Here is a 13,025-nt window from a genome sequence, read left to right as displayed (position 1 = left end):
TAACATAGTTGGTTTGTTAACACCAGCATCACCACAAACACGTGAGTGATGGGTTGAGCTATGATATTACAATGGCAATGATGTCTATGACATCAGTAAGCAATAGAAATTTTTGAGCTCCATTATAATCTTTTTGGAACCACTATAGTGTATGTGGTCTGTCGTAGATTGAAATGCCCTTATGTGGCATATGACTGTATTGAAAGGAGCACGGATTTATAATCACTGCAAATCCTGAGATTAGGATCTACAACTAGCTGAGGGAGCTTGTGCAGGGCTGCAAAGATTGCTCATATATAAAGTAGGACTAATAATTTTACAGGGCTGTTGGAAGAATATTTTATTTCTAGACCTCCTTAAGAGTTTAACCACAAGTATTTTAATGAAAGGAGACTACACAAAATAGGTTGATTATACCTTTGCTCTTTTTCTATATGTTTTCACAAAAGTGAATTTAATTCTACATACACATTAAGTAGATTTTTTTTGCATACACAGAGAAATGTGGTTACAAATACCTTTCCAGCTTTCATAAGAACTAACCACCTTCTATCATATTTGTTTGCATGTTTGAATTACTACATCAATTTGAGGGGAGCAAATGTGATTTGATTTATATACACGTAGGTAGTCTCTGCTCAAATAACGTGTATTAAATGAATTTATGAATAAGTTAAAAAATGAGTATTGCCACGTAATCACTTGAATATTTTATTTCTAGACCCCTTAAGAGTTTAACCACCAATATTTTAACGAACGGAGATTACATAAAGTAGTTTGATCGTATCTTTGTTCTTCCTCTAGATGTTTTTCACAAAAATAAACTTCATTCCACACACACATTAAGTAGGATGCTTTTTGCAAACACAAAGAAATGTTTTTACAAATGGATTTTGAGGAGGATTAGTCATAATTTGTACCCTTTGTAAGTAAAATGAATGAGGGTACTATTAAAAGCTGATGGGTTGGGGCTTTCATTAATCACATAAAATCTGCAGCTCTGTTAACTTCACTCCAACCCCAATTCTTTAGCCTCTGTGAATAAAGCAGTGACCTGGGAGTTCTTGAGTCTGCCCCATTCCTCAGAAGGGTTCTGCCAACCCCGCATTGTCCAGTGGATTTGTAGTCAGATGTCTCATGCTGGCAGACACTGGGCAGGCAATGAGTTCTTTCCCTGTAAGTTGGGCACAAAAAATATCCACATGGGAGCAGCCTCCTTTGGGACAGCTGCTCTGAGAGAAGGCGGTAGCAAGGAGCAGGCAAAGTCCTCCCAGCAGAGGGTGACTCGTGGGAGGAGTTGAGTTTGCTAAGCTGTTGTCATTTGCTGAGAAGGTGTATGCTCAAGGAGTTTTAACCTGGAGGATCATTAACTCTTTCAGTCAGCCTGAGACGGCGGAGGCTCTGCAAGTTCGTCCTGCAAGTGTCTGCTCTGGGAAGGTCAGGGAGGAGCACGTGGGATCACTTTTTCATGGGGGACCACTTTGAGAAGGGCCAGCACGCTTTGCTCAATGAAGGAGAAGAAAATGAGATGGTAAGATTCTAGCCACATTCCTCTCCTCTCATTTCTGTTCCCCAGCCTCCAGCACTGTCTCTCTCTCTCTCTCTCTCTCTCTCTCTCTCTCTCTCTCNCTCTCTCTCTCTCTCTCTCTCTCTCTCTCTCTCTCTCTCACACACACACACACACACACACACACACACACACACACACACACACACACACACACTTCTCTGTAGTTGGACTCTGGTATTATGTGAGAAAAGGTAATGTCCAGGCAATCTCTCTGTCCCATAAGTGTAGCCTCTGACAGCAGAAATATGCTAGACTGAAAATAGTGTGTTCATTTTATCAAAAATGTTTTCTTGTTAAAGAAAACAGAAAGGGAGGGAAGCACAATGCATTTTTGAGCCTTACCAGTGTAGCAAGTTCTGTTCAAAACTTCTAATAATTTCAGGAAAGCCCTAAGGTGAGGAGCCGAGCCGTACTCCCAGATAGGAAGGAGCAGAATATCAATAGGAAGTAGGACTGCCGCTGGGTCTTTGACCCTTCTCACAGACCTGTGTTCACAAAGACTGTTGGACAGGAAAAACATAAAATATTAACAATGATCAGCCTACACTTATTTCTGTTTACTTCTAGAATTTACCTGTAGTTCAATAGATATAGAGGTAGGTTACAGAAAACTTTCCGTAGTTTACTGTCTCTTTTATTTTAGATGTGTTCCCATCTGGGAAACTGCAGGAAAATCAAAGACAATTCTTAACACTTGCTAAATTTAAAGCTGTATTTCTCAATTACAATGTAATCAAGACAGAGTTAGAAATGTGTTACTTCTGTTTAATAAGGCCTTTCTGCTAATTATAGTCTTTTATGCCCATAATGGTGTAATTAAAATGTTAAGATGTGATGCTCTCATTCTATAATAGCATTTTATCTTCCTGGAATTAATATGTAAATAACAAACCCAAAAGACATTTACTTAAAATGTTTTCTTGGTTAATTGCTTTAGCCCTGACTATTAAATTCTTGGTTCCTAAACTGGTCTTTCAAGTCTAATCAGCTTACCTGTTCCTATAGCAACAACATTTTTTTGAACCTTTAAACTTAGATCCGTTCTACTATCAAAAATGAAGAAATTATAGGGAAATAAAAGGCACCCCAATTTACGTGGCTTTCTTAATTATCTTCTTACTTTTATCAGAGTTGACCGCCAAATGACAATTGCCTTCAGACCCTACACAACCGTCACCAACATGACCTTTGACCCTATCTTTATTTTTCCAGTGATTTCTTTAGAGAGTGAATATTCCATTACTCTATCTATTAAGTTGAAAATTTGATTGTCATCTTGAATGCTCTTCATCAGAAGGCAGGTTCTCCTTTCCACTAATACTTTTTTTATCCTCCCTCAAATAATCAGATCAAAACACACCTGCTCTTTTCCCTCATTGTTGCTCTTCGACAATTTGTCATTCAAGAGTCATTAAGACTCTTACTTGGGAGTAGACGGTCTTAGTTCTAGGGAAACTACTATCCTTTTTGCAACCTACAGATTCTAGCAAAGCAATTTTGTTGATATTCATCTTCATAATAGCACCACCCAATGCATCAGGGCGTTGACTTTGTTCTGTATGCAGCTGAAAGTCCAGTTAGAAGAGCCTTTGATAATGGAAAGGGACACTATGTTTTCTGGAGAGGAGTCACTTGGCCAGTAGTCTCATTGGAGGTGCAGCAATTAGTATGCACTCTTGAGCTCTCCATCCTGTTCTGCCTGGAGAAACCTGGCCACCTGCCTGTTGCTGTATCAGACACTGTCCCTTTTTAACTCACTACTCCATTCCCCTTATAAAGCAGTAAACTTCAGAAATTATCAAGGTATCTGAAATGTATTCCCTGCATGTTCATAGTAATTTTTAGTTTACAAAATATTTTCTTGGTTACTAGCTAATTTAGTTTTCACTATACTCTGTGAGGTCAGTGTTAGGATTTCTACTTTAACTATGAGGAAACTGATGTACTGAGAATTTGCTTGTCTAAGGTTGCATAAGCCCAGGAGCTGAGGCACCACACAGCTTAGTTTAAACTGGTAGCTCTTTTTGTCTCTGAACCTGAACATAGCTTATTTATAGCTTTTTCAGGTCTTCCTGAGAACATTTTAATTATTATTATTATTATTATTATTATTATTATTATTATTATGTCTCAGGTGTACTAAACATAATGATTAGACATTTACACCTCTCACAAAGTGATAACCCCAACAAGTCTACTATCCATCTGACACCATAAATAGCTATTACAATACTATTGATTATATTTCCTATGCATACTTTACATCCATGACTATATATATATATATATATATTTTTTTTTTTAATTATAGTTAACATTTGATATTATTTTGTATTAGTTTTATGTGTAGAGCACGGTGGCCAGGCATCCATACAACTTATGAAGTGATCCCCCCATCAAGTCCAGCACCCATCTGACATCATATACTCTTAACAGGAGAACACACATCCTCCTTTAATTAATCAAAGCTTAGGAGAACATCTGATCTTAGATTCCCCAGGATATGCTCCATTATGTATGATTTGTATTTTCTGAGTCAGCCTGTTTCCCCGGACTTCAGTGTTAACCCTTTTAGAAAGCCAAGGTTGTGTAGAAATGTGTCATACCAAAGTATTTACAGTTGCTTGCTTTGTAATATATACTGTTTGAACGTTTGCTGAAGTCATTCCTCTGATGATAGAAATGCCTTCAACTTCTAAGAGAAAACAGCATTCTAGGGTTTGGCTTTCATGTCAAATAGAGAAGAACAGGAATATTTCCAGGCCTAAGGATGCTTGGGACTACCTTTCATTCTAAAATAAAAGAAACAAACTAAAGAGCAACTCTAGGTGATTTGAATGCAATATCCTTAAGTGAAAAATGAGACAGGAAAAATGGAAGAAAGAATTTGTTCAAAGGACAAGGAAGGAAAGGGGAGAAATGAACCTTTAGAGGAAGGCCTCAAAGAGGAGACTGACTCCCAGACAGCACCATGACCAGAACAGACACCTGCCTCTTACTAGCCTTGGGCTAGCCACTTGCCTGCTCTAGCCTCAGTTTTCCTATTTGTAAAGTAGGAATGGTCCTTCTTATCCTACCTGTCTCACAGGGCTCTTATGAGGAACAACAGAGTTAATCTATGTGGAAGTGTTTTGACAAATATAAAATTCTGGAGAAGCGTAAGCTGCAATTACCCAAACAAAGATGCACAAGTCAGGGCTTCAGCAATTTGCCAATCTAATGAATACTACTTCCCCAAAGAAGGTTATCACTTCTCAGGAAATAATGACAAGTGAAGAATATATACTTTAATCACAAGTGGAGGGGAGCGGAGTCACCTTGTACCCTGCCTTGCAGTGTTTACCCTGGGAAACTACTTACCTGTCTTGGGACTCAGTTTCCTTATCTGTAAACTGAGAGTATCAGAGGGCCTTTGAATTCCAATGTTGCATATTTATAGTTTGAAAGACCTCAGAAACACTAAATGCTCATTTTCTTACACCATAACTGAACAAAGATATCATGGTTCAATTGATGTTTAAACATTGTTGATCACTATCTTTAGTGACATCCTAGAGAAATCAAACTCCTTTTGGAAAAGTGTTTTATTCCAGCGAGACTTGTATTAAAAGTGATGTTGCCTGATTTTCTTTCTTTCTTAGGTTTTAACAAATAAGAAAAAAACCCCTTGAATTATTTTTTTTTATTATAAAGGTAACATGTTTACTGTAAAAATATTAAAATGACATATAAAGGTCTAAAAACTAAAGTAAATATGATTCATGAAGTTTCCATACAGACATGATCAATATTATTATATTGGTGACTCTCCTTTTAGACTTATAAAAAATGCATACACAAAACTTGTCATTTTCTAATTATTTTACTACATTTTAATATTATCTATACTCTCGTAATTATTCACACCTGTTTCATATGTATCATAGAAATACTATGTAATGATGTGCTACTGTACATCTGTTTTCAATGCCACAATTAGTGGCATTGTATTAGTAGCTTTAAATGAATAATGTTGGGTGTATTCGCCATAGAAATTGGTAAATGCCACATATGACTTCCATCCTGCCCACCCGAAGGCTAGTTGTTAAATATTTACCAGCATACCACTGAACATATTATTTCTTCAAGACTTACCTCCCCACCCCCTATACATGTCCAAATACAATAAGGGTATTATTGTACCCTTATTGTATTTGGGTACAATAATACCCTTATTGTATTTGGATATCATCCATCTATTTGCTCTGTGCATCATGCCAAAACAAATAAAATCAATCACAATCTATTCTTAAAAGAATGTACACATATACTCACAAATGTGCATCTTTTTTTTACAAAAATGGAGTCATTTCATCTATATCTTTTTTTTTAAGCTGGCCTTTTCATTACACCTATCATGGACATATTTACCTTTTGATAATTATAGCTCCGCATAACCAGCTTAATGTTTAAATGGTACTTGGATGAACTGTGCTATATTGGGCAAATCTTTCATGTTGCATACTTAGGTTACTTCTAAACTTTTTAGCTGTGATGGACAACTTTGTACATGTACAGAGGGTGCCAAAAATGCATATTTTAAGAAAGAAAAAAATTGTAATACTCAATATACGTATACCAATAACAAAAGATGAACACAAGTCATGTTTGACTTTTGCAATTACAAGAGGTACTTAAAGTGGTTACCATCAGCCTAATTTTAATAAATCTTTTATCTTTCTTAAAATGTGTATGCATTTTTTTTGGCATCCTCTGTGTTTTCACCTATTTGTTAAATTATTTCCTTAGGATAAAGTCCTAGAAATGTCACTGCTGCTTCAAAGGGGATGTGCATTTTAAATTTTGATTGATATATAATACCAAATTGCCCTCCTTAAGATTGTGGTTGTAATAATTTATGCTCTGATGAGCAATCTCTTTTGGGAATGCTTGCTTTCTCTACTATACTTGCCAATGTTGGACATTATCAATGTTTTGAACTTTAGCTCATGTAGTAGTATGTGAAAACGATAATTTATGGCTGTATTATTTTTACATTTTCTTGAAGTTGAACACATTTCTCTATATTTATTGGCATTTGTAGTTTTTTTGACTAGAATCTCTTAATGTTATTACTGGATAATAACATTAGTAGACTGGGGGACTAAAAATTAGGGACTGGGGAAAAGCAAGAAAAAGTCTTTTTAAATGTCCGTGTCATTTCTGAGAATAGCAAGAAGTCAGTGCTGCCATGGGCACTAATATGGCAGCAGGGTGGTGTGTGGTCTTTGCCACATTGGAAGTCCTGTCATGCCTTCAGCATGAGCTAGGGACATCTGTCCTCACCAATTATTTGGCCCACTTTGATAGCTGATGTTCGTCTTTTCTTCTCTAACACCAGGGAGCAAAAGTACCTCCCCCACCTCAATAGCCACTTATTTATTATGCTTCATGAGCACCTCCGAGTTGGTTGCCAATGTTAACTAGTGAACCCCACAGATCTCATAGTGGAGGAATTGTGTTCAGACTGAGACATTTTGTCAGTTGAAATGTTCAGGAAGCTGGGCCACTGGCCAAGTCTAGTGTCTTTATTTTCAATTCATTGCTGCAGAACTCCCATGAAGTCAACTCATCTTAAAGAGTAAGATTTAATTGCTTCTTGAGAACAGGGACCCTGCTTGGTTCACCTTTCTATGGCCTCCCCCTTCCCTTTCCCGGTATCCCCCAAAGTTAGCACAATGCTTGGCACAGATACTTGGGGCATATTTATGACAGTGCCATTGCAAGCTCCATTAACCTGCAATTTTCATTCTGAGAAGAACAGGGAGGCAGCAGGACTCAAATGGAGAAACTGTTTGAGCAATTTACAGAGAAACCTAGGAAATGTTATGTTATTTATTTGGAAAGTTCAAACATCTTGTGAACTTATCAATTGACTTCTCTCTCTTCAAAACACACACAAAGCTTATTCTTCAGAGTTTATTAACCACACTAGGTGATTTTTCTATGAGATACTTTATTCTTTCCTTTCATCAGTTCATGTATGAGCTCAACAAATATTTACCAAACCCCTACTCTGTACTAGGAGTCCTCTGTTCTAATCAAGGAGTATTTCAAGTGAATAGCAAATAGCTTCTGTTTTTAAGGAGTTCACAGTTGAGTGGGCAGGACAGAGAGCATAATTTGTGGGGCCCAGTACAAAATGAAAATGAGATGCCCCTTGTTCAACAATTGTTAAGAATTTCAGGCTGGTTCTAGCAAGCATGAAGCCAAATTCAGGGCCCTTCTGAGTACAGTGCCTTGTGTGACTGCACAGGCTGCACTCCCACAAAGCTGGCCCTACAAGTGGGGAGACCAGGGGTGCAAGCCCAATGAAAGTGTGATAAAATAGGTGTCATTTGTGGGAGTTATGCTTATAAAACTTTGGGAGCACAGAAGAAGGAGCAACTCAGCCAAAGAAAACTTCAAGGGGAGAAGAGGCATATAATTTCCTTGGAAGGGTAGTTGAGGCCCAGACTGTGAAGGACTTTATAAGACAGCCTAATGAATATACATTTTATCCTTTCCAATGATTCCGAAACTCTGACCCATGAAAAAACTGTATCACAATCTAGTTGAGGAGCACAAGAAAAGTAGATTCCATTTCAGAAAAGTAGATTCCATTTCAGAATTACTGAATTAGAATCTTTGATGGTGGAGCTGGACTTGCTCAGAAGGATTGTAATGCTAGCCTGATTGGACACAAGGGGGAAGTCACTGGAAGATCTGAAACAGGGAATGATATGGTAGGATTTGCCTTTCCAAAGGAGGTTACTTCACTAGGCAGGGGAAGTTGGCCAGAGACAGGAAGAGAGGCCAAGAAAAAGGTATTTGAAATAATCCAAGTGAGAAATTCAGGACGGAACTATAGCTTTGTCAGAGAGGAGGCTGAGTAGAGAATGAATTCAAGAAATATTTAGAAATTAGAATTAAAAAGACTTTTTAATCCACAGACTGTAGGGTAAGAGAGAAGGGGGAAATTGGATGAGTAGTTATTCAAATGTCTTTAAAGTTCCTAGATTGTCCAATGGAAGAAGATCTGCTACCACCTAACCCCACAGGGAATTTAGGGATAGGGTGGGAGTGAGAATGGCAATGGTGATATCAAATATTTATATGATGATTGATCCAGACTAAGAACTTTATTATTTAATCCTCTCAGCAGTCCTAAGTGGGATTATTATCACTCTTTTACAAATAAGGAAGCTGAGTCATAAAGAGATTAAGTGATATGCCCACATTCATTTGACTAAGTAAATGGTAGGCTGAGGCTTAAGTTACCACTTTAAACTTAGTGGTTTACTGGTATCCTTAGGTGTAATTGAAAAAACAAACAAACAAAACCCTCCTGAAGTGTTAAGAGGTTGGAGACCAGCCTTGGGGTATTGGCTTTACCATTATTTGTTCTTACAACCTTAAAGCAAATCACCTTATTTGAAATCACCTTTGATTTCACCTTATTTATAAGGTAGCGATAATAACACCTCATTGGTTTGAATCAGGGACCAATGCAGATGGGTTCTTAAGATCCTCTCTAACACCCACAAAGAAAATAAGATTTAAAAAGTTTTAAAACAAGTGAATAAAATCGCTGTGAAACATCTTAAGAAATTTAAGCAATACTCTTGAGTTTTTCAAAGTGCTGTGAGATTTTTATAGTCAAGGAAAGGACAACATATCTGGAGACACTGCATTACGTGAGAACTGGAAATTTGTGGCTGTTGCTGTGTGACTTACTCACGAGCAAAGGGCTAAAGAGTAGGTCTCACAGTAAATGATGAACCAATGATGAGCCTTGGGTCCTCAGGCCCACAGAAGACATAGACAAGGGCTTGGCCTTTAAAAGAGATGGTGATTTGGTGGTGTGTCCAGAGGGGATTCATTCCTGGGTGTCAGTTTCAAGGCTCTTTGGCTACTTCAAAGCTTTGTGAAGGTTAGCTTGAGTGAGACCACCTACCTAAATGGCTTGCAGCTATTTCTGGAAGCCCATCACATAAACCTTGGTGAGTTGCCTGAAACTGGATAGAGTTCAAAGACAGCTCAGAACACTGCCTACTCAACTCTGTTTTCAGCCTAAGGCTATTCTTATGGACAATGAGCACAGCCATGTCCTAGATGCCCTCTCAGAAAAAAGAACAGAGAGGAGGCCCAAATATGCTGTGTGCTTTCCAGAGGACTATTGTGTCGCCTAGGCCAGGACACTTTTTGATTTCAGTAGTTGCACAATGGGGCCCTGGCTGAGACTATAATCATGTTAGCATTTCCAGAATCTATTAGTTTCTTGAGGGAATCATGGCTGGAAGATTTTGAAACTCTGGTACTCAAATCTCATAATCAGTACAGAGAAGATGATATTGTATTTTGAGGACAAAAGTATTCAAGAATTAAGTTTGGGTAGATAAACGTTACTTCTATTTGCTTTCTAATGGGAAAATAGGTTGATTTTAAAGGCACACATTTACCTTCAATTTCGTTCTCTTTTGACTTGGAATCACTAAGCATAATAAGGATCTTTCAGCTTTGAGGCCAAGCCACCCTATATGGGTTTTTCCTTTCATCAATTCCAAGAGACAATTTTTTACTTTCTGTTTTCTCTGACCACCCAAATGTGGTCTGTTTGCTCTTGCCAGAATATATTATATAGGTTTTCTACCAGGGGATATGTCTTCATGCTGATATCTGGCCATGAGTGTCCTACCCATCCATTAGAACCCATCTCAAATCTGACTTCCTTTACTAAGCCGTCTGGGAGCCCCTGAGAGCTGCTTGATTCCTTCCTTGTCAGGAGTAGGTTTGAATGTCCAGTACAGCTATTTTCACTTGGTTTTATCATAGTGTCATGTGTCTTTCTCCCCCAACCGATTGTGAGTTATTTTTGGCAGGCACTGTGTCTCATTTCACGTCTATATCTTACATGTAACATTGAGGTTACTTCATATATTTCTGATAAGGTGAATTGCAGTTTTTTGCGCAAATATTCCAAGAGTTTTTCTCTTTTTTTTCTGACTCAGTTGAGTTGCTGATCCCTATTTTTAAAAAGGTAACACTGAGAAATTATATAATTTGTCCAAATCTGGAAGCTAAGAAGTAGCAAAAACAGACCTTGAACCTAAGCAGGTTCACTCCAAGGCTCCTGCTCTAACTCCAGTAATGCATGGCATTAGGCTTCTGACGTGGCCTTGTGTTACCACTACAGGTACCGCTACCACTACCGCTACCATTACCACTACTGCTACCATTACCACCGTTGCTACCATTACCACCGTTGCTACCATTACCACCACTGCTACCATCACCATTACTACTGTTACCACCACTACTACTAGCATTACTGCTACTACTACTATATTACCACCATTGTTACTACTACTCTATAACTATCATAACTACTACCACTACCACTACCATTACTACTATCATTGCCACTGCTGCTACCACCACCACCACCACCACCACCACTACTACTACGTAAGACCAAGACAATGTACATTAGTTTAGCAGCTATCTTATAGTTTGGGCTCATTTTGAGCTTTGAGAAACAAAACATCCAGGTCCCTTTTAATAAAAGTCATAGGTCTCTGATCTTTTGGGCATAGAATTGAACATGGGCAAAGGTGCTAAAATCAGATGGTCTGGGTACTCCAGTCTTCAGCCATCTGTGTGTGCCTGTGTCACAGAAGTGGTCTCGCTTCATGTTCTTGCCCCTTCCCCAGAAGTGGCCTCCTTGACTTGTTGCTCAGTGTTGGCTTCTACTAGAGGGGGGAGGGTTAGCTGTAGCCCTTGTTCAACTTAGTCTTAGGCTGGGCTTTGGAAAGTGGTCTTTGTCAATATTCCTGTTCATCCTCTGCATGGCTGGCAGCTGCCTCTGTCTTATATCTGTAACTGGCCTTAGGTAGGAGTTTCCTGCCCTTCTCTTAGCAGCTACTTGGGCTTGATTTTATAGAATACTGCTTTCAAGATGATAAGTGATAGAGTGTTTTTGCCTCCATCTTTCATCTAGCATCAGTGGATTTTTTGCTTGTGTCCTGGGGGAGGATTTTCTACTTAGAAGTCATTGACTTGTCATTTGGTCATACTGGTTTTATTCCCAGATTTCACATGGGACTCTCTCAGAACTTCAGGATTACAAATCTCCAGGTATTATGCCAATGGAAAAAAATAATTTGCCTTTATTTCAGTAGACTCAACAAAATATTCATTTTTTTCTTACTGGATTTGATTGGATCATCTCTCCTTTTCAAACTTATTAATGTTTGAATACCACATTCTTTGTCACATATTCACTCTTAGAGTTGGGATCAGAGTCAACTCTACATGAATCATATCAGCTAAGGGTGGTGAAAGGGGTGGGCTGACTGAAGAAAATTGGGGTATTGGAGACTATTACCTGGAGTGAGATAAGTGGGGATTGAAAGGTCTAAGTAAAAAATACAAATGAACAAACAGAATTTTCAATCTGAGAGTTAATAAATAATAGTTTAACTGAACTGAACAAATGATATTTAAAGTGGTCAGATCCCCTAGGTGATTTTCTTTGCCAGGGAGAATATAAAATATAAAGCTTTCCTGCTGGTATTTTAGATATCTGTGAAGGGGTAGAAAAGACTTTTTAAAAATATATATTTTCTAATTTTAAAAGTGAAACATGTTTAATGATTAAAATGTATACAGTACAGAAGTAAAAGAATCATAATGATGCCATCACCCAAGGCAAATACCATTAGTGTTTCATTTCATGCATTTATCTTCCAGTCTGTTTTGTTTGTGCATCACCATTTCTCAATTAAATTTGAAATCAAATGGCATAATTTTCTATTGTTTCTCTTCAAATATTATTAAATATTAAATAAAATGTTATTAAAATACTTCATAAACATAATTTTAATGACTATATAATATTCTGTAATGATTACCCTATTCTTATATACATGGATTGCTTTCTATTTACTACTGCAAATAATATTGCAGTAAACATCTCTGCATATAAATCTTGCCTGCATTTTGTGTAAATTGGAGTTTTTTTTTTTTAAAGACAGAGAATCTTTCTTAGTGGCTTAAATTCATACCCTTTGGGGGTCTGTACATTTGTAAAGCCAGAGTGGCTTTCAATACTCCTTTCATGAGTATAGGGATTGGGACTAATGAGGAACTGACATGATGAAATGATTTTGATGCTCAGAAATGCCATGTTTGTCATTCTTCATCCCAGAGAACTATGGAGAGGGAGTATGTAACAGGAAGTTGGGAAGTTCCTACTTATTTAAAGGTTTTTCAGGCAAAAAGTATTATGTACATATAAAGGATCAGTTCGGACCATAGCAGACACATGGTCAGAGGTGAAGGGGGCTCTAGTAACAAAGTGGCGGCCTTCATATTTCATTTCAGAAAAATTTCCTATATAGCTCCCCACTGCTATTTCTACCCTAGGAGGAATAAA

At 37.8% G+C, this 13,025-nt stretch overlaps 1 protein-coding gene across 1 annotated transcript in view; it reads left to right on the top strand.

Moving 5' to 3' along the window:
* Positions 1-1,191: 1,191 nt before the first annotated feature.
* ATP13A4 (ATPase 13A4) overlaps positions 1,192-13,025 on the top strand; it is a gene marked incomplete at its 3' end in the record, with an annotated part of 124,296 nt that continues 112,462 nt past the window's right edge. The window contains 1 exon segment of the mRNA XM_019650774.1: positions 1,192-1,531. Coding sequence (XP_019506319.1) covers positions 1,469-1,531 — 63 coding nt within the window.

Source organism: Hipposideros armiger, unplaced genomic scaffold, assembly GCF_001890085.2.
Source record: "Hipposideros armiger isolate ML-2016 unplaced genomic scaffold, ASM189008v1 scaffold_8, whole genome shotgun sequence".
Lineage (NCBI taxonomy): Eukaryota > Metazoa > Chordata > Mammalia > Chiroptera > Hipposideridae > Hipposideros > Hipposideros armiger.
Note: the sequence above shows the minus strand (reverse complement) of the source record. Positions and strands in the feature narration are given on the sequence as shown.